This window comes from Ambystoma mexicanum, chromosome 6p (assembly GCF_040938575.1).
Source record: "Ambystoma mexicanum isolate Mex_15411 chromosome 6p, UKY_AmexF1_1, whole genome shotgun sequence".
Classification (NCBI taxonomy): Eukaryota; Metazoa; Chordata; class Amphibia; order Caudata; family Ambystomatidae; genus Ambystoma; species Ambystoma mexicanum.
The window spans coordinates 1,440,191,954-1,440,219,790 of record NC_090935.1 but is presented as its reverse complement, the minus strand read 5'-3'; the positions used below and the strand labels follow the sequence as shown (position 1 = coordinate 1,440,219,790).

General features: G+C 43.8%; 1 protein-coding gene across 1 annotated transcript in view; it reads right to left on the bottom strand.

Annotated features, from left to right (window-relative positions):
• Positions 1-6,243: 6,243 nt before the first annotated feature.
• GSR (glutathione-disulfide reductase) overlaps positions 6,244-27,837 on the bottom strand; it is a 557,956-nt gene continuing 536,362 nt past the window's right edge. Inside the window, exon 13 of the mRNA XM_069626169.1 lies at positions 6,244-6,842. Within this exon, the coding sequence (XP_069482270.1) occupies positions 6,693-6,842 (150 nt within the window). The 3' untranslated portion in view covers positions 6,244-6,692. The remainder of the gene's footprint in view (positions 6,843-27,837) is intronic.

Here is a 27,837-nt window from a genome sequence, read left to right as displayed (position 1 = left end):
GACGATCTTATCCCATCTCTTGTCCGATGTTAAACACAACGGAAATGGAACAATTTATATCACCTCTCTTGATATGACCAATGCTTTCGATTGTGTTGTGCGGAATAATCTGTGGATCAAGTTAATTAAATGGAGGGTTCCCCTAAAGATAGTACAACTATTGGCATTAATCCATAAAAATATATTGCTGAAGGGTCGCCTGTCACAGGAAGGGTCTATTACTGCTTCTGTTGCAACTGAATTGGGTCTTAAGCAAGGTTGTATCTTCGCGCCAACTCTTTTTAATTTGTACGTCTGGGATATGGAGACCTTATGGCAGTCATCTAACACCAATCCAGCTAGATTGGGGCAACTAAAACGTTGTTGGTTGGCCTTTGCTGATGATTTTATATTCTTTGATAGAACAGCAATTGGTCTCCTATACAAACTTCAATTATATTTATGCACGTAGGAAAAATGTGGACGCTAATGGGGATAACACAAAGATTGCTATTTTCTCCAAAAGGCTCTTAAACCTAAGACCATGTGTTGGATACTGGGGGTGGTAAAATTGGAAAGAGTTTACAGTATGAGATATTTGGGTTATTGTCTGTCGAATATTGATTATTTCACTATGTGGAAGTCCACATTAGATGAAAAGATGAAACCATTAACCTCTCAAATGAAATGTTTGATGTTTAGACAAATATACCATCATGCCTGTTCTCAGATTCTACACAATGAAAATAGTACCTGTCTTGCTATATGATATTCTTAAGTTCCGGAAACACCTCAAGACCCTCCTCTTCCTTCTCTCTCACCCTACCGTACTAACCTAGCTCTCCGCTCTTCCTTCTCTCCCTCCTTTCCATACAGTTTACTGACCGGCCGCTTGGTGTACCTCAGTCTCACAGGTCCCAGGCATCCCTGCCAGTCCTCTGCACTTGCTCCAGGGCCCTGCACCCCACCCCTCACTGCACTTGTAATAAATCCTTCAGAGCTTCTCTCTCCGCACTTCACCAGTCTCTACCGACTGGGTGCACTTGGTCCCCTGCCCCTCCCTTGCCCTGACCGCACTTGTACGATCTGTATACAGCCATGCCTAAACATCATTCTGTCTGTTCTCCCTTGTCTTCACCCCTTAATGTGCACTTGAAAAAACAGCAGAATCACTGTCAGGCCTATTGGCTATATCTAAACTGTTAAATGTATCATATTCGCTTAATATGCCTGTGCAGACTGTTATCGTCTCAGAAATTCAAGGGCTCTGAGTGACTGTTGTTTTTCCCGTGTTCCCACCCTCCTTGAGCACTTTGAAACACTTGCCTGTGTATAGGCGCTATATAAATAAACATTACCATGGATTGGACATGTGTTTGATTGAGATAGGAAAGAGACTTAATGTTGTCCAGGGGAAGCTCTGGAAAGTAACACTGGGCCTTTCTCTTGTGATTCCCAATTTAATCATTCATCATGAACTGGGTCTTCAATCTTTACAAGCAAGATATGAGTGGCGTATATTGATAAACTATGGAAGTTCCTTCAACTTCCTGATAATTCATTGTGTATTGACCTTGATCTGATGCTTCACAAGTCCACTGTTTCAAATAACAATTTAAAAAATAAAATGCAAGATTTACTTCTCACTATAGGGTCCACTGAGGAGGAGTTGGTAAATTGACCAGAAGGAGAGAATAGGAAATTATTTAAATACGATTGGGCTAATACTATTGATTTAAACAGTGCTTATTCCTCGTACACGGAATATACCAATTTCCTCACAGAGAGGACTCAATTCCGCTATACCTCACTCACTTGCCATGTAACAAAGCGCACGCTTCCCAGTTTCCCGCTCGGGATCACATTAAACATTGGAAACTGGATCATGCACTGAGCACTTGCCGATTTTGCACATTCACTGATGTTTGTGAAACCCCTAAGTCATTTGGTTTTGGATTGCCCATATTTTAACCTGCTTAGATCTAGGCATTTTAAAAATGAAATTCAAAGTTTTAATACTGACGTACCAAAAAATGTGCTCTGGTCAAGATTGATGTCGGGAATTAATGTATCATTGATCATTGCACTATGTCAATTTCTGGAGGAACTTTCTAATGAATTGTAATGTATTGTGATGATTTTATGATCTGCTGTATTTAAAAGTTTTCTTGTTTTTCTTTTTTATATATTTCATGTAAATGTCACTTGTGTAAGGTTTATCTTTTTAAACTTTATCACAATATAAATAAAAAAATAAAAATGTTTAGGTGAGGTTGACTCAAAATGGGGCCCTTTCACAAAAAGTGTAAAACATAGAAGGGAGTCAGACAGAGCTGCATATTAGCACCCTATCTTTTTAACTTGTATATGTCGGACAAAGGTGATTTCTTGGATCTGGCATCATTTGCATCCCCTAAAAGAGGTGATTTAAAATCGTATGGATGGCATATGCAGATGATCTTTAAATGTGTGATTGAACGCTTTTACTAATTATGCTACTTCTAACTTTAAAAAAATAAATTCTGTAAAGACTAAATGTATACACTGCACTAAAAGGAAAGAAACATCCGCATTTTGATGGCTTATCGAGTCTGATACATTAGAAAAGGTCAATAGTTTCATCTATCTAAGATTCCCTGTCACTTCCAAACCATGTAAATCGCAAGTCAAGGACGCAAGTCAAGGAATGGATGAAAGGTGTTGCAATTTCTCTGTCTAACCAGCTTGACGTGGTGGACACAAAATATGGCAAATTCACTTTAATACCTGTTTTAAAGTTTTATCAGGGAAAGATAGTACCTAAGATTTTGTATAGGGAATCGAAGTTCGAATGCTTTGGGTTTTAGATACATTAATTTATTTGGAGGGTCTGATTCTGAGGAGAGCCCTGAGAATTCCTAACTTGATTCTGGTTGCTGCTATAAGATATGAGCTTGTCATGTATTCGCTTTTATGTAGAGCTCATTAGAAACTTTTATCTTTTTAAAATAAGATTTTAAATTCCTTGAATGATTATTTATTTTATGATTTAAAATACATTTTAGATGTTAGTTGTGATGGATTTTTGCTAGGCTTTAACAAGTATATTGGTTTAACAAGTCAAGATCTTAAAGATAATCTAGGAAAAGTGAAATGTCGACTGTTTGAGTTAGATTGGATATCTTTTTTAAGATTTAAATGGATCATTCTTTATACAAAGGAAATAATAATGAAATATGGTAGGCTATCTTCTGTTTCTGCTAATTGTAGATTTTGGAATGAACAGGACAAACTTGAGACCCTAAAGCACTTATTGGCTGGATGTAAAGCATTGGATTGAAAAAGAAGGAATTCCTTTAGTAAATTCCAGAAGTTATTCACTTTGAGTGACAAGGAAACCGTTTGCAAATGTGTCTAGCGGTTCATACTACATCAATTGTGCTGGCAGTAGTAGGGTCTTTTAATTCTTTAAATTTAGAACCACGCACGGATGTTAATGCCACTGCTTAGTTTTTATGAATGTGAATTTGACTCGCTATACAGTTTCTCGTTGATTGTTAATACTTATGCTGCTAAATAGGGGCAATGATGTTATATATGTTTTATGAATTTTATAATATAGAAAGATGAATTGCTATTGATGTATATTTTATCTATGAACACAAATGTCACTGTGTATTTTATATTAATGTGAGGATGTCTTGTCTTCTCTGTTTCTGATTAAATGAAATGTTGCTCCATAGGAGAAATGTTTTTTATGTGCTGTTTTTATGAACGTCTTTGGTGTGTATTTTGTATGTATTTTTGATTGTTAAATGTTGTTTTTTATAACAATATAACAATTATTTTTAAATGCCACCAAGCATAGGCAAATGTTAAACCATGCTAAACGTACACCAAAAAATGGGTTAGTAAATCAGCACCAAAATTTATAGCAGCATGTTTCGAATATACTGTACATTACTCAAGATTTACTGTAAACATTATCACGGCTGTGGGATCAGCGGATGACTCGAGACCAACTAAAACTTTAAAGTCAGCTTAATTTTTGTTAAACATAAAAGGGTTTAGGGTTAAGTGAGCCAACCGGATGAGATCAGGGTAGCACAAGTAGAAAAAGTGCCCTTTTCTCTCTCCATTAGACAAACTGCTTCCATGGCCGACTAAAAAGTCACACACAGTCTCTAGGACATGAAGTGTCCCACCACTTCCTTCTTGGGTCTTTATTTGTTGAGGCAAGAATCCTTCAAACCACGCTTTGGTCCTCCTGGATTCTCCTACCAGCTAACCCTAGTTCTTTCGATGGGGTTCGGTCATCTGCAAATGGACAGATGGCTAGATTCCAGGGTATTATCAGCTTTTCCCTCCTGTGACACTAGGCAAACTCAACCTTCTTTCCACAAGATCCTTCATTATAAACCTTGACCTTTCCTCTGCCATTTTTGGATTTTTCTTAGAGCTGGTGTTCTAGAATGTATCACTCCCTCTAATTCCTTTCTTCCTTGTTTCTCTCCTCGTTCTCTTCCCCTTCTTTCCTCCTCGTCCTCTCGTCTCTCCTTCGTTTTTTTCTCTCCAACACCTTGAATCCACCCTCCACCTCATCTCCCTTCCTGTCCCACCACCTCTCCACTTCATCCTCTTTAGACACCCCCTTCTCTTCACAGTCTCGCTGCTCCACCATACTCTACTATGCACATCCCCCACTTTAACTGATCAACATTTCGACTTCTAATCCTCACACCGCCATGTGGCTGCAGCACACTTATATACTTGGGCAAGGGCAGGACCAGGGCTCATGAATGCAAGATTGATGTCAGCTACCTTTGTGTTATGGATGGAAATGGTAAACAGGTAAGTGTTGAATGAACTACAATCTCTGCAGCTGATCGGCAATGGGGGCAGACAGCCCAGTGGCAACGCTCACCAAAGCAGCAGTCTGCCCTTTTGAATTCAGTCGTGCCATGCACTGATGGGGCAGACAGGCCTTCTAACTGCACATTCAGGTAAGTGGCGCACAGGGGCAATATCTGTTCATAGTGTGAGGTCTCTGAAAATGACCATCTCAAAACAATTACTAAACGGCTCACAGGCTTCTGTAGATGTGCCATAGTATATAGGAGGAAACCCGATAGACGACTGTCCAACAACCAGTTGGCAGAGTCTGTTCAGTCTAGATCCGGGTGGATCAGTGACGATTATAAATGAGAGACAGAACTAAGGGAACAGGTACTGGTCACCCTAAGTCAGACCTAAGAATTGGACAAAATATTTTGTTCCTGAGTACGATTCATATTATTCAGCTACCAAATCGGATCGCTACTCGGTTTACACTTCTCCATCCCGGGAACGCGAGGACGTTGCCGCCCGCAGTTTAGACGGCTATATAGCCCGTCTAGGTGTCCATCCAAGTTGATACAGAGGACTGTTTCTCCATCCAACTTCCAACTGATCTTTATGAAGTTGCGAGCCCCCGCGAGCACTCCTTAAGGTGCTATGAAATTGACCCAGATCAAGTCTGTGACTCTCTAAGAAATAGGTTTTTTCGTTGAAATCACTTCTCTCCTGATGAATGTTCGTGACTTGCGTTTATGAACAGAAATATGTCGAGATATTCCTCTGGATCAAAAACAGAGATATGAAATAATGGCACAATAATCCAAATGGATATTGATACATGAAAAAGTGTTTGATGTGTATTAAGTCTGTGCTATTACTTGTAATTGTTCTGGCTAGCATTTGTCTGCTTTCATCGTATTCCTATGTTTCTTTTGTTAAGTATTGAGATTTGTATGGACCGCTGAAATTAATCATGTTTTAACTTGTTGCTTGAACTTATTAAAATGTGTTTGGTATTTTTTTTTATATGTGTTAGGTCCAATTCTTAGGTCTAACTTAGGGTGACCAGTACCTGTTCCCTTAGTTCTGTAGATGTGTGCCTGGAAGTGGCTGATTTATCACATGCTCCATAACCCCTCTTGGGTGGTAGCTGGGTTTAAAGTTATAGGTGATTGCTTGAAAAGTAGGATAGGGAAGAGATGGAGGAGTTAGGAGCTACCTCACATACCGTTTCTGGAGTCTGTTTCACAGAGTGTTGTGGCCCTTAGCCCCCAGGGTCACCCAAGTCCCATCCCCTCACTTCTCTCCTGAGATATTGTTGCAGCCTTGACAAATTCTCTAGCTTGCTACCAATCAACCAAATTGCATTGTCTTTGCGCTGTAGTCTTCAATTGCATATACTTTCTAGGGAATAGAATGTAAATTAAGTTGTGAAAAAAGAATCAAAACAAGAAATAAGCAGCTTTATTGTTTACAAATACAGTTGAATAAATTTATCCCAGGACACCCTCTTTCCTCAAAATTGAATAGCATATATGATACTGAATTTGTTCTCTGCAGGAATGACAATTTTTAAAAATCTCCAGCAGCCTGAAACAGATTACAATTATATTTTCTTCTGGAACAAAAAGTATTATTAATTATATTTCTTTATCAACAACTGTTCAGTTATATAATCTAGAAATATTGTTCCCACTACAACATTGCATCTGTTTCTGAATCTGGACATAGAAAAATCCAAAAAGGAGTGTGATCGACATTCATCATTTGAAAAAGGCACAGTATCTAAAATAGGTTTATAAATAAATGGATTTCTTTCTTTGGCGAGTGGTCCTGCTTTTCACTGTGATCAAAGTGGCAAAAAACACAATAAGACTTGAAGGAAGTCGCCTCTGTTTTCACCGCAGGGTGACAAGCTCTTCAGAAGATGTGGGATGGATAGCAACTGTGTTGTCAAAGTCGGTCTTAGTGGCTCCCATTTTGATCGCAACAGAGAAGCCTTGTAGCATCTCATCACATCCCAATCCTTGCATATGTAGCCCCACCACCTGGAAAATGTTTAGAAAAGAGACACAATTTACAAGGGGTGATAGGGTAGGTTTTGTGAAATCGCATTGCTAAACAACATTAAAATTATGGATTATGGAATTAACCAATTCTTCACACAATGTTCAGCAGTATGTGAAATACTTCAGGACGGGTACAGATGTATACTAAGAAAACCTACGATCAAACCGATAGATGGCTCTCAGATACCTATTTATAAGCCTTTGATTAAAAGGCAAAACATATTAGACAACCTTAAAAGAAAAGTAAAATACTAACATTTTCTATAATAAATAAAAAATAACGCGAGGTAATTTAACCCTCCTCTGCTATCAAGTTATTGCCTCCCATTTCTCATGCTTTTAGGAGCCTACCTTGTTTGTTTTCGCCTACATGTCCATTTGCACTTTAACAAAATTTGATATTATGGCCCTCATTACAGTTTTGCCGGTATCCCGCCAGCAAAACTGCCTTACCGTTTTCATCGCCCGATATCTCGGTATTACCGGGATATTACGGGTGGCGCAGACGCCAGTAAGTTCCCATTCCATGGAGTCCTATAGGACTCTATGGATGGGATTACCGGTAGTACCAGTGCCAGTGATTCTGGTATATATTTGCCGGTAAAAGGCCTGAATTCATGGCAGATCAGGCCTGCCGTTAGATCACTGCCCCCACCTGCAAACTTGTGTTTCTCCGGTCCAGAAAAAATTCTGGTGCCGGAATTTTGTCTGGAACTGGGAACTTATAATGAGCCCCTATGTCTCTTTTGTACAAAACTAGCCTTCAAAACGTTAAATAAAGGATTATTTAAATAAACTCCCTATAGTGCACCCTAGGTAATCAACTATGTTCACAAGATTGCAGTTCAAGATATAACGTCTTCATGAAGATGCCTCCTTAGAAGTTATTCTGTCAGAACTAGGAATTGGTGAGGATCTTAAAGATAAAATAAATATGTGCCAAAAATACAATGTTGCCCTAAGACTACCTTATATTCCAGTGAGTAATTACAAGAGTCTGAATTTAGGAAACATTCTCCCTTATTTGAAACGTTCAAAACGTATTTGCATTTTGTGCTGCATGAGGCACCTGCTTTACCTATTGTCCCATAGCCAGTCAGCATCTTTCACTTCACTGACCACGCAGCTGTATCAAATAGCAATTCACTGTAAGATTGAAGATGAATAATTAAATATCTCTATTGATGAAATGATTTGGAAGAAAGCCTGCTCCAATGCTGTTGATTTAAAACTCAGTAACATCCAAAAGAGACTATGGACCCCTGTTACAATGTATAAATGCAAATTACTGCTAACTACTGATGTTTGTTTAGAATGTAAAGGAGGCAGGATCTGGCCCATGTTGTGGGGCTGTGTTCACATATTAGACATTTTGAAAAGCTTACTGTCCATATCAATTTGCTTTCAGAGTACCATATCCCAAAGGAATAGCTTAACCTACTAAAGATTTTTCTCCACAGGTTCACCACATCTTACTTGTCAGGGACAAATGTGGTGTTACTTTGTGTTACAACTAGTAAAGAAGCACATTTTGAAATCCTGGCAGTCCGATAAACAACCCCTGAAGAACATATGACTTACCTCTCGATTATGTTCTTTCTGATGGCTGTTCCTCCCACGGATTCCTCATCTATGATATCCCTATGCCAGCGCAGCTGATCTATGGAAACCTTTCCGCTGTCATTGGGGCACAGCATGGCTCTGCCCGATGCCTCCAAGTGCCCCACGCCAGACATGACATCAGAGCTAGTCGAGACCGCAGAACCAATGGTGTACTTGATTCCTGTAAAGAGGGGAAGGTAGGGAGGGCGTTGACAAATCCTTGGGAGGAACATCCATCAGAAAGAACATTACTGAGAGAGAAGTAATTTGTTCTTCTCATGGATTCTTTCCTCCCATGGATTTCTCATCTATGATAGACTGCCAAAAGCAGTATGTAAATCTGGAGGATGGAGGAAGAAGAATGCCATCTAAACCAGAAAACTCTGGAGGACTGGAAAAGGAGAAGAGTACCCAAGATTGGAGTCCTCCCGTCCCCTGCACACTCTGGGGCTACGCAGCAAAGGCGTCATTTTTTAGGACTAAGTTTCAGTGTTCCTATTAAAGAATCTTGTAAATTGACATGTTAAATTTCAGTGTTCCTTATTGGTATAAAGAGAGAGTACCGTTAATGGTATTAAAAAATGAAGGAGAAGGATCTCCTATTTATTCATAAATGATAATAGAAACAGAAGCAATCACGAAAGGCAGTACATTGTCTACATAATCATAATTAACAGAGATTCCACTATGGGTCGCTTGACGCATTTCGAGGACAATCCTCTTCTTCAGAAGCCTCTGTGGAACTATTGTTGAGCATAGTATATGCATACAGGAAGCAAAGAAAATATAAAAAATGTTTAGACATAGTTCCAGTAGATTGATAACTCATTCATTGTGAAATCACACATGTAGTGTCTCTTACTATGTGGAGATATTCATCCGTTTAAAATTTGTACAGATATCATACATTTCTAGACCTTAATTTATTCTAAAACGTGCCACACAGGGTGAATAATCTATCGTATACCTTTCAGGGAGTGTCATTGGACCTATGAACACCATGATTAGAGATACACTGGATGCTGTCTTAAGTTACATGGAGGAGTCCTGTTTAAGTACCTGCACAAGAATGAAGAAGCACAAAAAGAGTAATACCTCAATGGTTAAGTGGATTGAAGTACTGATAGGTAGGTTCCGTGTCAAGTAATGGATCAACAGTCAAAGTACTGGTTGGATCTGATGTATACCGTTAAGGCACTACCAAGAAAGTGACCAAAGATAATGTATGAAACAAACATGTGCAACTCATGTAGAGGTTCAAGGAAAGTCTGTGTTTAATTAAATCACTGGCTCAATACGAGTTTACAAATGGAGGATATAAAACCCCCGAAGTGAAGACCTAGTACAAGTGGTCTCACATCGATGGATGGGTCTTTAGTGGGTATCAAGTAGTTATACTATCGAACAAGAGTGAAAGGAAGAGTCGAAATGGCAAGTCTAATGTAAGAACTGAAGACTGTAGTGAAGAGTATTTAGTGGTAGATGCCACGGAAATGTGGGAAGAAGAATTTGTTGAAGGTAGGTAAGAGGGTGAACTTACATTGAATCATGAAGTACTGCATAGAGGTGCGCAATCTTCGTATCGTCCCTCTTAGGAAATCGGTTCACTGTTCAAGTGTGGGGACCAAGTCCATTCTCAAGGAGCCGAATAAAATTGAGCAAATATATTCTGTAATGGGAGGATGTATGAATATCCATATCTAGGATAGTGCAACTATCAATACATGTATGATACCTAAATAGATGATGGGACAAGTAGGTAAGCAATGCATGCAGACTACTGACCTAATGATTGCCAATAGTGAAGCTAACGAGCCTCCTATGGCAGCAATCGTTTCCAGTGGGACATGCGTGTCTTCACAAAGCCGCATGCGCAATGGCGAACAGCATCGAATGGTAGTAAGTGAGCAGTTCAATGCCGTGAACGATCTCTGTAGGGAATAAAAGTGCCCATGCAACTATATCGGACATCCGGAAAGCCCGGGGGTGGAGTACGGTGATAACATATGTTGCAGATGCACAGTAGTGGCGCATACCTGGTATCTCTCGTGCGCAGTGTAGGACGCGTTCCGTGGCTTGATTGGTGTCCATGGAGACCGGGGACCGTGTGAAAACAGGCTTTTCTATAGTGGGCGTTACTCAGGAAGTAGGAAAGAACGTGTAAAGGAAATGAAGAAAGGACTTCTATAGCGATGTAACATTCTGGCGGATATCTTTGACAGGAGTTGGTACCTGACTTCTTCAACGATGGTCTATATGGTATAGCATATTTTCTACAGATCCTAGTCAGGGTTACTTTAGACTAGTATCGCAATTCTGCTTTTCGTGCATATATACAATGGAAATTCGTATTGAATATAATAATTAACATTTTCCACGCTTTTGTCTATAAATAGACGTCTTGTTTGTCATGTAGACTAAGTGCGCCTGTTCGGGTTAATTCCTGCTGACGGTAAGGTACTGTCCAGATACATTTCTATCTAGATCCGCAATATTGACTGATCATTATCTCTAAAAGCGGTAGGTATTTGTGTCGGAATAGAGACCGTTTTTTCAGAATAACAGTCACTTATTTTACAATGGTTGAAAACAGTCAAATTATTGCTTTGTTAAGGAAATGACAATTGTAAAGCAACTCATTATATATCATGAGAACATGTATGTGTCCTAATCTTTAGATATGCCTTCACACATTGTTCCATATTGTTCACTGGACAATCTGCTTCAAAGAGCTGTTGTCCTTACATTCTAAGTTTAGGTGCACATACAAACATAGTTAACATAGTTAATTTCTAGGATAACAGATACATATTATGTCATGTGGTGAGAGATCAAGTTCTTCATCGGTTAAAGCCATGTCAATTACAGGACAACTCATTATATACTGTGGAAGAATGTATGTAGCCTAGTGTTTGAGGATGGCACGTATTGAAGAGTCAAAGGTCTATAGTGTTAGTACTGTACAGGATTGTAGTATTTCTATATGAAACAGTTCAAAGATGTTTCCTCATTGAGGCCCATGGGATGTTTAGTGTCCAGGAGGTATATCCAATACTTTTCTCTTTGAGACAGGAGTCTTGTGTAGTTACCACCTCGTTGTGGTTTTCTTAAAACTTCAATGACCTGAAATCTCAATTGTGCATTGCTATGTCTGGCTTCCATAAAGTGTCTTGCCACTGTTGTTTTCGGATTGTGGCACCGGATAGTGGATTTATGCTCGGATATCCGTTCTTTCAATGATCTTGTAGTCTGTCTGATATATAGTTTACCGCAGGGACATTTCAGAGCATATATAACACCTGACTTCATGCAGGTTGCAAAGCATTTGATCTTTATTTTTTTGCCCGTTGACGTGTGGAAGATGGTGTCTCCTTTAATCACATTATTACAATTAATGCAATTAAGGCATGGGAAGGTCCCCATTTTTTTAGTTTGAAGGAGCCTCTGTTTATCCTTGTTTGGTCTTTCTGCCTTCACGAGTCTATCTCTAAGATTGCAGCCTCTTTTGAATGCCATCATTGGTGTTCTTGGAAAAAGTTTGTTTAGGTGTTCGTCGCTTTGTAGTAGGTTCCAATGTTTCCGTATGGACTTACTGATCTGAAAACTTTGTCGTGAATACTTTGAGATGTACATCAGAGAAGCGGAATTGCTCTTGGGTTTAGGCGTTAATAGATCTTTTGGTGTTAGATGGTTAGATCTCATGTTGGCATCTTGTAAAATGTCATCTGGGTATCCTCGTCTTTGAAAACGCTCAATCAGTTGAGAGCATTCAACATCCAAACCGGCTGGGTCAGATATGATTCTCTTTAATCTCAATATCTGGCTGTATGGAAGACTTTTCAACATGGGTTTGGGATGAAAGCTGGTAAAGTGTAACAGGTTATAGGCACCTGCAGGTTTATGGTAGATGGTGGCAGTTATTTTTCCTTCATGGATCTTCAGTCTGTCTAACATCTAGGAAATGAAGATCTGGTTCTCCACCGTCCATTGTAAATTTGATCTTTGGATGTACTGAGTTCATTTAGGACAAGAAGTCATCCAATTTGGCTCTTGTGCCGCACCAGAACCCAAAGATGTCATCTATAAAACCTTTCCATAGAATAATCTTGGTGGTCCATATTTGATTGTTTAGGACATGTTCTGATTCGAATCTGAACATGAATGAGTTTGCATACACTGGGACCATCGCGGACCCCATTGATGTTCCTGATATCTGGTTATAGAAAATTCCTTGGAAACGGAAACAGCTATTGTGTAGAATCAGCTTGAGTAGTTCGATGATGAATTCTGGATTGCCTCTGATTTGTTCAGAGTTGGAAAGTCGCTAATCAACAGCATCAATGGCTTCATTGTGGGGTATTGAAGTGTAAAGTCTGCATACATCCATGCTAAAGATCAAGCAGTTCGGGCTAATGGCTGAGATTTATGCAAGGCAGTTCAGGAAGTCTGTGGTATCTTTGAGATATGTGGGGATCTCCTGGATTAGGGGCTTTAGGAGTCGGTCCACGTAAATAGCCAGGGGATCGAAGATACTCTCCGTACCCGCAACTATAGGTCTCAGTGGGGGATTCTGGTTGTCTTTATGGATTTTCGGAAGGCCATAAAACACAGATGTTATGGGGTGTTTGTTGGTAAGAAATTGGCTTGTTTTGATACTAATCCAGTCGTTATCCAGTGCATTGTCTATTGAGGTTTCTATGAGAGTCTTAATGCCCTGAATCAGATCACCATTCAATTTAGTGTATGTGGTGAGATCATTGAGTTGTTCCAAACATTTGTTAGTGTAGTATCTTGTGTCCATAACCACTATGGCTCCTCCTTTGTTTGCCGGTTTGATAGTAACCTCTTCATCTTTTGCCAAAGTCTCGATGTGCTTGAGTTGACTATTCTTAATGTTAATTGGTAATGATTTGCGGTAGTTGATTCGTTTAAAGTCATTGAGTACTTTTCTCTCAAACAAGTCAAGAATTGGGTTTTGTATTGGTGGGTCGAAGGAACGCTTGGGTCGTAACTCTAGGTTGTCTTCAGTCACATCATCTTGTCCTGGTTCACTTTTGAAGAACATCTTTAGTCTAATCTTCCTCATAAGTCGGTGGAGACAGATTTGTTCTTCAAATAGAGATGTGTTACATGTGGGGATGAATGAAAAACCTCTATTGAGGATAAAACGTTGGTTGCTTGATAGTTGCTTACTCGAGATGTTAATCACTAAGTTTGCAGTTACTTGTTTTTGGCTTTTTGTGGCCTTTTTCCCTCTTCTGGTCTTTCTCTTGGTCGTACTCATAGGCCTAAAAAAGGCCCTGATGGTGTTGCTGTTCGTCCCGTGTGTTGTTCCGTTGGTGCCTCAGGGCGGGCATCCTCCGTCTCGCTCTGAGAGGTCGGAGGATGGTGTCTTGAAGTCTGAGTGATCTGGTCTCCTATACTCGCACTGCTACTGTCGCTGCCAAAGTTAGGAGAATTGGGGTGTGGTGGTCTATTTCTACTCAGGTTTCGATGGTGATAAAAATCTTGCCAAGTGTAGACGATATCGTTTAAGTAATCAAAGGTATCTTGTTTGAATTTTCTTAATTTCCTTTGTTCGATGTCTACCTTGTAGTTTAGTTTGTCATTAATATCTTCCAGAAGGCTCTTAAGATCATACGCTGATTTAAATTCCGATAACTGAGATTTCAGAGCTTCAATATCTGTGTCAGTGGTATTTAGTGATTTCAAGAGTTTTTCTATGGTTACTAGAATAAGGTCAAGTGAGCACTTATTTAGGATCTGATCCCATTTGGCGATGAATGCCTTGCTCTCACTACATAGAGTCGGTATAAGATATACCCTTAGACCCCTGGCTATCCTCTGGGACTTGTAGTATTCAACAAGTGTTGTGGCATGGAGTTTCTGTGATATTTCAAGTCTGATAAGTTTCTCTAACTGTGAGACTAGTCTCTCCGGGTTTGCTGTGGTTTGTAAGTTTTTCTCTGTGCTTTTGATAAGAGACAGGATGTGCTTCGCTTCTTCTGCATCAAAGGCTAGGGTTGTAGCGTGTTTGTCGGTCAATTCATTAATTCGAGTAAATGACATATTCAATGGTTGAGTTAAGAGGGGGTGCTACCAACTAGTTGTGCCACACTGGAGAAAATCAAATGAACAAACAGCACAAGCAAAACAGGGAAGTAGGTGCACACCAGGATTTGATATATTTATAAGGAAATATTATCAAGGAATCCGCCAATGCGTGTACCCCACGATGAAGGCATTGATGCTGTTGATTGGCTACTTTCCAACTCCGAACAAATCAGGGGCAATCCAGAATTCATCATCGAACTACTCAAGCTGATTCTACACAATAGCTATTTCCGTTTCCAAGGAATTTTCTATAACCAGATATCAGGAACATCAATGGGGTCCGCGATGGCCCCAGTGTATGCAAACTCATTCATGTACAGATTCGAATCAGAACATGTCCTAAACAATCAAATATGGTCCACCAAGATTATTCTATGAAAACGTTTTATAGACAACATCTTTGGGGTCTGGTGCGGCACAAGAGCCGAATTGGATGACTTCCTGTCCTACATGAACTCAGTACATCCAAAGATCAAATTTACAATGGACGCTGGAGAACCAGATCTTCATTTCCTAGTGAAAATGTCGACTGTAAAAATGTTGAAAAAAAGAAATTTCGAATGTGTTTTTTTAAATTATTTTTTTTAATGGGGGGGTTACCTCCGAACCCGGAGTTTATTTTTACTAGCTAGACCCCAAAAAACCATAAAAATAAAAAAAACACATTTGAAATTTCTTTTCGACATTTTTGCATTCAACTTTTTGCAGTCGACATTGTAACTGGACACCTCCTAGATGTTAAACTGAAAATCCATGAAGGAAAAATAACTACCACCATCTACCATAAACCTACAGGTGCCAATAACATGTTACACTTTACCAGCTTTCATCCCAAACCCATGTTGAAAAGCCTTCCATACAGCCAGATATTGAGATTAAAGAGAATCATATCTGACCCAGCCGGTTCGGATGTTGAATGCTCTCAACTGATTGAGCTTTTTCAAAGACGAGGATACCCAGATGACATTTTACAAGATGCCAACATGAGATCTAACCATCTAACACAAAAAGATCTATTAATGCCTAAACCCAAGAGCAATTCCGCTCCTCTGATGTACATCTCAAAGTATTCACGACAAAGTTTTCAGATCAGTCCATACGGAAACACTGGAACCTACTACAAAGCGATGAACACCTAAAAGAACTTTTTCCAAGAACACCAATGATGGCATTCAAAAGAGGCCGCAATCTTAGAGATAGACTCGTGAAGGCAGAAAGACCAAACAAGGATAAACAGAGGCTCCTTCAAACTAAAAAAATGGGGACCTTCCCATGCCTTAATTGCATTAATTGTAATAATGTGATTAAAGGAGACACCATCTCCCACCTGTCAACGGGCAAAAAAATAAAGATCAAATGCTTTGCAACCTGCATGATGTCAGACGTTATATATGCTCTGAAATGTCCCTGTGGTAAACTGTATATCAGACAGACTACAAAGAACGGATATCCGAGCATAAATCCACTGTCCGGTGCCACAATCAGAAATCACCAGTGGCAAGACACTTTATGGAAGCCAGGCATAACAATGCACAATTGATATTCCAGGTCATTGAAGTTGTAAGAAAGCCACAACAAGGTGGTAACTACACAAGACTCCTGTCTCAAAGAGAAAAGTATTGGATATACCTCCTGGACACTAAACATCCCATGGGCCTCAATGAGGAAACATCTTTGAACTGTTTCATATAGAAATACTACAATCCTGTACAGTACTAACACTATAGACCCTTGACTCTTCAATACGTGCCATCCTCAAACACTAGGCTACATACATTCGTCCACAGTATATAATGAGTTTTCCTTTAATTGGCATGGCTTTAACCAATGAAGAACTTGATCACTCATCACATGACTTAATATGTATCTGTTATCCTAGAAATTAACTATGTTAACTATGTTTGTATGTGCACCTAAACTTAGAATGTAAGGACAACAGCTCTTTGAAGCAGATTGTCCAGTGAACAATATGGAACAATATGTGACGGCATATCTAAAGATTAGGACACATACATGTTTTCATGATATATAATGAGTTGCTTTACAATTGTCATTTCCTTAACCAAGCAATAATTTGACTGTTTTCAACCATTGTAAAATAAGTGACTGCTATTCTGAAAAAACTGTCTCTATTCCGACACAAATACCTACCGCTTTTAGAGATGATGATCAGTCAATATTGTGGATATAGATAGAAATGTATCTGGACAGTACCTGACCGTCAGCAGGAATTAACCCGAACAGGCGCACTTAGTCTACATGACAAACAAGACGTCTATTTATAGACAAAAGTGTGGAAAATGTTAATTATTATATTCGATAAGAATTTCCATTGTATATATGCACGAAAAGCAGAATTGCGATACTAGACTAAAGTGACCCCGACTAGGATCTGTAGAAAATGTGCTATACCATATAAACCATCGTTGAAGAAGCCAGGTACCAACTCCTGTCAAAGATGTCTGCCAGAATGTTACATCGCTATAGAAGTCCTTTCTTCATTTCCTTTACGTGTTCTTTCCTACTTCCTGAGTAAAGCCCACTATAGAAAAGCCTGTTTTCACATGGTCCCGGTCTCGATGGACACCGATCAAGCCACGGAACGCGTCCTACACTGCACACGAGAGATACCAGGTACGTGCCACTACTGTGCATCTGCAACATATTTTATTACCGTACTCCGCCCTCGGGCTTTCCTGATGTCCGATATAGTTAAATAGGCACTTTTATTCCCTACAGAGATCGTTCACGGCATTGAACTGCTCACTTACTACCATTCGATGCTGTTCGCCATTGCGCACGTGGCTTTGTGAAGACACGCATGTCCCACTGGAAACGATTGCTGCCATAGGAGGCTCGTTAGCTTCACTATTGGCAATCATTAGGACAGTAGTCTGCATGCATTGCTTACCTACTTGCCCCATCATCTATTTAGGTATCATACATGTATTGATAGTTGCACTATCCTAGATATGGATATTCATACATCCTCCCATTACAGAATATATTTGCTCAATTGTCTTCGGCTCCTTGAGAATGGACTTGGTCCCCACACTTGAACAGTGAACCGATTTCCTAAGAGGGACGATACGAAGATTGCACCACTCTATGCAGTACTTCATGATTCGATGTAAGTTTACCCTCTTCACCTACCTTCAAAGAATTCTTCTCCCCACATTTCCGTGGCATCTACCACTAAATCCTCTTCACTACAGTCTTCAGTTCTAACATTACACTTGTCATTTCGACTCTTCCTTTCACTCTTGTTCGATAGTATAACTACTTGATACCCACTAAAGACCCATCCATCGATGTGAGACCACTTGTCCTAGGTCTTCACTTCGGCGGTCTTATATCCTCCATTTGTAAACTCGTATTGAGCCAGTGATTTAATTAAACACAGACTTTCCTTGAACCTCTACATGAGTTGCACATGTTTGTTTCATACATTATCTTTGGTCACTTTCTTTGTAGTGCCTTAACTGTATACATCAGATCCAACCAGTACTGTGACTGTTGATCCATTACTTGGCACGGAAACCTATCAGTACTTCAATCCACTTAACCATTGAGGTATTACTCTTTTTGTGCTTCTTCATTATTGTGCATGTACTCAAACAGGACTCATCCATGTAACTTAAGACAGCATCCAGTGTATCTCTAATCATGGTGTTCATAGGTCCAATGACACTCCCTGACAGGTATACGATAGATTATTCACCCTGTGTGGTACGTTTTAGAATAAATTAAGGTCTAGAAATGTAAGATATCTGTACAAATTTTAAACGGATGAATGTCTCCACATAGTAAGAGACACTACATGTGTGATTTCACAATGAATGAGTTATCAATCTACTGGAACTATGTCAAACAAAATTTTATATTTTCTTTGCTTCCTGTATGTATATACTATGCTCAATAATAGTTCCACAGAGGCTTCTGAAGAAGAGGATTGTCCGCGAAACACGTCAAGCCACCCATAGTGGAATCTCTGTTAACTATGATTATGTAGACAATGTACTGCCTTTCGTGATTGCTTCTGTTTCTATTATCATTTATGAATAAATAGGAGATCTTTCTCTTTCATTTATTAATACCATTAACGGTACTCTCGCTTTATATCAATAAGGAACACTGAAATGTAGTCCTAAAAAATTACGCCTTTGCTGCGTAGCCCCAGAGTGTGCAGGGGATGGGAGGACTCCAATCTTGGGTCCTCTTCTCCTGTTCTTGTTCACTATAGGGTTTTGTGCCAAAACCCTCCTTTCCTCCCCTGCACCTCATAAGAAACAAACAATACTAAACACTGCATTGGCGGTTTCCTTGATAATATTTCCTTATAAATATATCAAATCCTGGTGTGCACCTACTTCCCTGTTTAACTCTGGAGGACTGCCCTACCAACACAGGCATCCTGGCCCGCAAGGGAATCCAAGCAGTAATGCTTAGAAAACGTGTGCAAAGATGCCCATGCTGCCACCTGGCAAATGTCCAGGACTTGGTCTCCGCTTTGCAGAGCAGAGGTGATAGCCACTCTTCTGGTAGTAGGAGCTCCGAGACTCACAGGCACATTCTTCGCAGCCAGATCGTAGCTTTCTGAGAAGCAGAGAATGGTCCACTTGGACACGGCCTGTCTGGTCACAGCTCTGCCAGCACGAGCACCAGCGTAACCAACGAAAAGCTGGTAATCTCAAGTACGAGAGACGTAGATTTTAAGGGCCCCTACAGGGTCCAGCCGATATAATCGTTCCTCTGCCTTGGAAGGCTGAGACGGAGGAAAAACACAGGAAGATGAATCTTTTGAGAGAGATGGAAATCTTGAGACCACTTTTGGCAGAAAGGAGGGTCTCACTCTCAACTTCACCTTCTCTTTTAAAAAAGACCAAATAGGGGGTTAAAACAGACAACGCCTGAAGCTCACTCAGCAGTCTCACGGAAGTGATAGCAACCCAGAAAATCACATTAAGGGCGAATAAGATATCATGTTCTCTCGGCCTAGTACGGATCGATCAGGTTCTAAACAAGCGCAACCTCCTGAGAACCAGCGGAATGACAGGGATCGGCGGGAACGTATAAAGAAGGTTGAAAGTCCACTTGACCCTCAGTACGTCCCCCAGACCTCCCTGACAAGGAAATTTCCTGGAGCAGAACAACTCACACTTGCTGCAGAGACTGGAGGCGAAGCGTTCCACCGTAGGAGACCCCCAAAAGGAGAACACCGCCTCAGAACTTCTTGGCAGAGCTCCCACTCGTGGGGGGCCGAAGTCTGTCTGCTCAGGGCATCCGCTGTGACATTCTCTCGTCCAGATGAGCCGCCATCCGAAAGACACTGTTCTCCAGAGTCCAGGACCAAAGTCGCATTGCTTCTCTGCACAGAGGCAAGGATCCCACTGCACCTTGTTTCTGTTGAGGTAGTGCATGGCCACTATGTCGTCCGTCAGGATCAGCACAGTCTTGCATTTCACAGAGGGGAGGAAAGCGACTGACAGCCTGATTGCCCTCAACTCCAGCAAGTTGACGTGTTCTCGAAATTCCGCGGCAAACCACAATCTGCTCACCATTAGATCTGACAGGTGAGCACCTCAACTAGTCACAGATGCGTCCATGACTACGATGGGCTTGTGCCAAGTTTGGAGAAACAACACGCCTCTCAGCAAGTTGTATCGCACAACCCACTACGTAAGATCCTGATCCACCTGGTTCGAGACCGAAAGAAGGTCTGACATGTGTCCCAGAAACTGCGACCACTGGAAATGGAGAAGCCACTGAAGTGATCTCATGCGCAGCCTCACCTCCGGCACCACAGGATGCAGGAGGCCATGAGGCCCTGAAAACGCAGGAAAGCCAAGGCCGGGACTTTTTCCTGGAATTAGAGGACATTGACCATCCGAAAGATATTCACCACTCGATCCTCGGGTGGGAAAGCCCTGCCCAGGCGAGTGTCCCAGACTGTCCCTTTGAAAAGAAGAAACTGGGATGGCGAAACCTGAGAAAGGGAAAAGCCCAAGCTGTGCAAAAGAGTGCATGTATGGAGAAGGTGCTGTTATGGACTTGATGGTCGTGCAGAGTATAAATACCTCCGTCCCCAAGTACCACACAGACAACACCAGAAATACTGCCTGTGCGGTCTTTGAGGCCACAGGTGGAAATCCGTCGAGCCGATTTGAGAACAGCCGGAAGAACCCCTTGAACGCTGTAAAGCAAAAGGTTAGGCAGTTATGTACAGAATAGGAAGGACAACTAAAGACACAGGTAAGTTGGTGCTGCTTACCTATCTGTACAAGAGGAGGCCCAGAGATGTGAGGGAAGGCTGAACCCCGGAGCAGGAGTAGCTGGAGGCTAGGAATATGGATGGATAGGTAAACACCTAGAGCGGAGGCCGGAGGCCAGGTTACCAAAACAGACAGACGTGATCCGTAGAATATCCAGAGACGAAGCCGAAGTCAAGTACCCAAGAGGACCAAAGTTCGAAGCAGGAGGGTGAGGCAGTAGCAGTCCGTGGAGCAAAGCGTAGGTCGGCAACTGAAGATCCAAAGTTCGGTAGTAGAAGGGTAATGCGAGACAATCCGTGAAACAAAGCGTGGTCGAAGCACAAAGACAATCCGTAAGTATCCAAAGGTGTAGCGTCACGTGATCCAGGAGAAAAACAGCTGTGAAGCAACGCTCCTTGTTTCCGGAAGTCTCTTATAGCAGTTCAGGGGTCACGTGATACGTGACACGGGAGCGTTGCTGCGTGAAGGGCAATCACGTGATCCGTGACGCGCGGGTCTCCGTGAGCAACGCTTTGCGTTGTAGCGTGATGTCAATCTCCAGTTCAGCTGCCAAGAACGGGAGGAGCGATAAACGCCGGGTCTGCCATGCAGTGATCTGACAGGATGGTTGAGGGTCACGGGGTTACGTGGACCCAGGTAAGTGCGTGGGGTAGTGGGAGGCGTAACAGAGTCCCCCCTCAAAGGCCCACGACCCCGTGGGCAGGCAGGGCAGTCCGCGTGGAAACGGGCAACAAGAAGCGGGGCATGGACATCATTGGAGGAAACCCAAGATCGGTCCTCGGGACCGTAACCCACCCAGTCGACGAGATATTGAAGACGACCCCTGTGAAAACGGGAACCCAAGATAGCACTGACCTCGTAAACGTCCGGAGAGGACACTGAGACAGAGGGTGGTGGAGCAGTGACACGGGTAGGGGCCAGGCAAGGCTTGAGGAGAGAGGTATGAAAAACCGGGTGGACTCGCCAAGAAGGAGGGACAGCAAGGCGGAAGGCGACAGGGTTCAAAATCCCAGTGATTTTATAGGGACCCACGAAACGGGGCAACAGTTTGCGACACCCAGGTATACGCAAGTGTCGGGTTGACAACCAGACCCGGTCCCCTACGCGATAAGCAGGGGCCACCGACCGCTTCCGGTCAGCCTTTGATTTCATCAATGTTTGGGCCTCACGGAGATGGACAAGGGTCCGAGCATGGACGTCCGCAAGGTCGCGAACACAGGCGTTGGCAGCAGGGGTGTCGGAGGAGAGATCCGGGAGAGGAAGGGTGCGCGGATGTTGGCCATACATAGAATAGAAAGGAGAGAAACCAGTAGCCGAGTGTCGTGAATTGTTATATGCGAACTCAGCGAGGTGGAGCAGATTGTACCAGGAGTCTTGGTATTGAAGGGTCAGGCACCGCAAATACTGTTCCATGGCTTGATTTACCCTCTCGGTCTGCCCATCGCTTTCTGGGTGATAGGCAGAGGAGAAACGAGCATCGATTCCCAGTAGTTTGGTAAGGGCACGCCAGAAACAGGAAGTGAACTGCGACCCGCGGTCCGATATGATGACCTGTGGGAGACCAAAAAGACAAAAGACTGTCTTGAAAAACAGGCGGGCTAGCGTTGGGGCCGAAGGTATGCCGGTACAGGGAACGAATCGGGCCATCTTAGTGTAGGAGTCCACGATGACCCAAATGGTATCATAACCTCGTCTGCGAGGCAGATCCGTGACAAGGTCCATGGAGATAGTATGCCACGGTCGGGGGGGTATGGGCAATGGGTGGAGTAGGCCTAGGGGGCGTCCTCTACGTGACTTACATTGGGCACATACCGAACAGGTGTTCACGTAGTTCTCTACATCCCTCTTCATGGACGGCCACCAGCACCACCGGTGTAACAGATCCAGGGTGCGTTGCTGCCCTGGGTGACCGTTTATGGCAGCATCGTGAGACCAGGCCATCGCTTGGTTGCGCACATCGCATGTGGGAAGGAACAACCTGCCCTGAACAAACGGCAACCCCTCTCGTAGTACAATGTCCCATTCTGTGAGTGCATGCGGATGTTGGGAGACCCAATGTCTGATGGCGGTAAGCAGTGGCTGGGATGGTGTACACAAACAAACCACATGACCCTTCCCCAACAATGTGTCTGGAAACGAAGACAGTGGTTCCCCCCCAGGTGAACGGGATAGGGCATCAGCCTTACCATGAACAAGACCTGGCCTGTGCTTAACCACAAAATCAAAAGCAGCGAAGAACAAATGCCAACGCACTTGTCTGCTGTTCACGCATTTAAGAGAGGCCAGATCCTGTAGATTCTTGTGATCCGTGTATACTATGGTTTGGTGTTTTGCCCCCATGAGGTGGTGACGCCATGATTGGAGGGCGTCCTTGATGGCCAACAACTCTTTTTCGGTCACTGTATAGTGTGACTCGGCTGCAGTGAACTTCCGTGAGTGATAGGCTACCGGATGCAAACTACCCGTGGTTGGACACGGTTGTGACAGTATGGCACCCAGAGCAAACGAGGAAGCGTCAGCCTCTATTACAAACGCAAGGTCCGGGTCAGGGTGCTGCAATACGGGGGCAGAAACAAATCTGGATTTAAGTGCTTCAAAAGCCTCCTGGTGTACGGAGGACCAGACAAAAGGGACGATTGGGCTAGTTAGCGCAGTCAGGGGAGATACAATGGAAGAAAACCCGGCAATGAAACGTCGATAAAAATTAGCAAAGCCGAGAAAAGACTGGAGCTGTTTGAGGTTGACAGGGACTGGCCATTCCGTGACAGCACGGACCTTTGACTCATTCATAGACAACCCTCCAGGGGTGATGTGAAACCCCAGAAACTCCACCTCCCTTGTATGAAACAGACATTTCTCGGGTTTGGCGAACAGGGCGTTCTTTTTGAGACGGGAGAGTACCTCTCTAACATGAGCGATATGTTCCTTCAGGGAGGATGAAAAGATCAAAATGTCGTCCAGATAGACCACCACGTACGTATCCAAGATGTCCGAGAATACATCGTTGATGAAACGCTGGAACGTTGCAGGTGCATTACAGAGCCCGAAAGGCATCACTGTGTATTCAAATAATCCCTGTCTGGAGCAAAATGCCGTTTTCCATTCGTCTCCACGCCGCATGCGGATTAGGTTGTATGCCCCTCTCAGGTCCAATTTGGTAAACAGGGACGCCTTCGTCAACCTGTCCAGTAGCGTGGAGATGAGCGGAATGGGGTACCTGTTCTTCACGGTGATAGCGTTTAACCGTCTATAGTCCACGCATGGGCGCAGATCACCTTCCTTTTTCGGGACAAAAAATATAGGGCTGGCAGCTGGAGAACAGGAAGGACGGATATGACCCAACCGCAAGGCTTGCTGGATGTATTCTTTCAAAGCCCGTTCTTCAGACTGTGATAACGAGTAGATCCTACCCCTTGGTATAGGAGCATCCGGGAGTAGGTCAATAGGACAGTCATAAGGTCTGTGTGGAGGTAGACCTTCCGCTGTGACTTTGTCAAAGACCATATGATAATCATGGTAGTCCACAGGGATACCTGCCATAACGGCTCCCACAGTGTGAGTAGACGTGGTGTCAGTGGTTGTTTCCCTGATACTGGAGGAAGCCAAGGCGCCGAGGATCCTGGCGGGAGAGGAGAGTGATTCAGGTTCTGTTAGGCAGAAGTGCTGGCATTCTTCTGACTCGAAAGATACCTGTCCCGTTCCCCAATTGATCAAAGGGTTGTGGTGCCTTAACCAGGGGATACCCAAAATAACCCCGAACTGCGGTGTGGTGATGAGGTCAAATGACAGGCTCTCCTTATGAGTGCTCTGTATCACCACTTCCAAAGGAGCAGTTTGGTGCTTAATCGGACCAGAGGCCAATGACGTGCCATCGACCGCTTGCACTGGTTCCGGGTGTTCCTTTTTGATCAAAGGCAAATTGAGACGATGGGCTAATGTGATGTCCATAAAACAACCCGTGGCCCCGGAGTCGATCACGATCTGAACGGCATGGACGATCTCCTTGGTAGGTTTCAACAGGGCCTGGACCACAACCGGTCTGATAGGACCGAAGGCGGGTTCAGTGGGGGTCGTGGATAGGCTCGCCGGTGCCCCCTGTATCATGGGCGAGCCTTCTGAAAACCCGGCGCCTTGTTCTTTGGTCGTCGGGGGCATTCCCTTACGTAGTGTCCATTTAACCCGCAGTAAAAACAGGCGTTGTTGTTTCTCCGACGTTCCCGTTCAGACTGCGTTATTGGACTTCGGATCCCACCTATTTGCATGGGTTCAGAACTGGCGGGGGAAGAAACAGGGGTTGACTGGCCAGAAAACGTGGTTTCTGCCTTCCGTTCGGACCTCCGAGCGTCCACCTGTAGTGCAAGGTCTACAAGATCCGTAAACACAGAAGGAAGAGCAGGAACCACTGATAGAGCGTCCTTCAAGGAGTTACATAACCCACGGTAGAACACGATCGCCTTTTTCTCCTCTGGCCAGGAGGTTTCAGCGGCGAGTTGGCTATAACGGGTGATGTACTCGATAAGTGTTTGCTTTCCCTGTGAGAGATCTAGTAATTCTAGGTCCCTTGACTGGGCCTTGTAGCGGGTGTCAAACACTCTTGCCATTTCCGTTATGAGGAGCTCAAAATCATATAAAGCTGGATGGTCGTTTTCTAGCATTGGGTTTGCCCAGGTGGCCGCTACACCAGATAGGTGGGACAAAAGGAATGCCGCTTTTGTGGTAGAATCGGGGAAGGCTTGGGGTCTGCACAAGAAGTGGAGCTTGCATTGGTTTATGAAGGTGCGGTACTTCCGCGGGTCACCCTGATAGCGTTCTGGAGCGGCAAGTGGGAATGAGGTTGGGAGCAAAACAGGTGTGGGTACGGAGGCCGGGGCCGGGACAGGTTGTACTGGAGGGGCAGGGTCTCCGAACTCGGCGTCTAAAGGCAAAGGATGACGTGTGCTTTGCAAGGCGTCTAAGCGATGGTGAATGGCGGTCGTAGCTGCCGCCATGTCGGTCCTAAGGGCCGCTACGGCCTGCATTAGAGCGGTCACTGGGTCCCCGGCGGAGGGATTCATACTCTGAATGGCCAAAGGCTTCACAGTCTGTTATGGACTTGATGGTCGTGCAGAGTATAAATACCTCCGTCCCCAAGTACCACACAGACAACACCAGAAATACTGCCTGTGCGGTCTTTGAGGCCACAGGTGGAAATCCGTCGAGCCGATTTGAGAACAGCCGGAAGAACCCCTTGAACGCTGTAAAGCAAAAGGTTAGGCAGTTATGTACAGAATAGGAAGGACAACTAAAGACACAGGTAAGTTGGTGCTGCTTACCTATCTGTACAAGAGGAGGCCCAGAGATGTGAGGGAAGGCTGAACCCCGGAGCAGGAGTAGCTGGAGGCTAGGAATATGGATGGATAGGTAAACACCTAGAGCGGAGGCCGGAGGCCAGGTTACCAAAACAGACAGACGTGATCCGTAGAATATCCAGAGACGAAGCCGAAGTCAAGTACCCAAGAGGACCAAAGTTCGAAGCAGGAGGGTGAGGCAGTAGCAGTCCGTGGAGCAAAGCGTAGGTCGGCAACTGAAGATCCAAAGTTCGGTAGTAGAAGGGTAATGCGAGACAATCCGTGAAACAAAGCGTGGTCGAAGCACAAAGACAATCCGTAAGTATCCAAAGGTGTAGCGTCACGTGATCCAGGAGAAAAACAGCTGTGAAGCAACGCTCCTTGTTTCCGGAAGTCTCTTATAGCAGTTCAGGGGTCACGTGATACGTGACACGGGAGCGTTGCTGCGTGAAGGGCAATCACGTGATCCGTGACGCGCGGGTCTCCGTGAGCAACGCTTTGCGTTGTAGCGTGATGTCAATCTCCAGTTCAGCTGCCAAGAACGGGAGGAGCGATAAACGCCGGGTCTGCCATGCAGTGATCTGACAGGATGGTTGAGGGTCACGGGGTTACGTGGACCCAGGTAAGTGCGTGGGGTAGTGGGAGGCGTAACAGGTGCCCCGACACCAGATCCGGGGAGCAAGCTCAGACGAGTCAGTCATCCAGTTAGGGAAAGACATGAATGCCCTCCCTCCTGAGGCGAGCCGCTGCCAGCAGCTGTGTGAAAACCCTTTGAGCAGGGGACAGACCGAACGGCAGTAACTTGAAATAGTAATGATGTCATCCCATTAAGAACATTAGGTACTTCCTGTGCTTTCGATGAATCGGCACATGGAAATAGGCATCCTGAAAGTCCAAGGAAAACAACCAGTCCTGCAGATCAAGGACTTGCAAGATCTGGGCTAGAGTAACCCATCTTGAACTTATCTTTGCGTAAGAACCAGTTCAGCAGCCTTAGATTCAGAATGGGGCGCAAGCGACCATCCTTCTATGACATCAGAAATTAGATGGAGTACCACCCCTTCCTTGTTCTGGGCAAAGAACCAGCTTGATCGCACCTTTCACTAGAAGCTGACAGACCTGCTCCAGGAACATAGGTTATGGAGACAAGAGGGTGGCCAGAGGAACGTGGTCCGGGGGGGGCACTGAAGCAATGGGAGAAAATATCCCTGTCGGATGACCTGTTAGACCCATGCATTGGACAGGGTCTTTGACCATTCCTGGCTGAACAAAGAAAGCTCCCTGCCACCCACACCGGTGGCGAGTGGCAAAGCCTGTCACTGAGGTTTGGCACCCTGGGGTGCCGTGGGGATAGCTGCTGCTGCCACGCCACTCCACTAAGTGCCCCTTCCTCTACTTCTTGGGAAGCACCTATCCTCTTCCAAGGGTAGACTGAACACAGCCTCTGGGGCAAAAGCATAAAAGGGGTGAAAAACCCTGCCCAGAGATGACGGTTGTGCAGAAGGCTGTTGCACCGCTAGCCCCAAGGACTTAGAAGTTGCCTTAGATGACTCAGATGACTGGACCTTCTGGAGGGCATTGTCAGCCTTAGCACCAAAAAGGTTTTGACCGTCAAAAGGCATGTCCAACAGCCTGGTCCGACATCCTCAGCCAACTGTG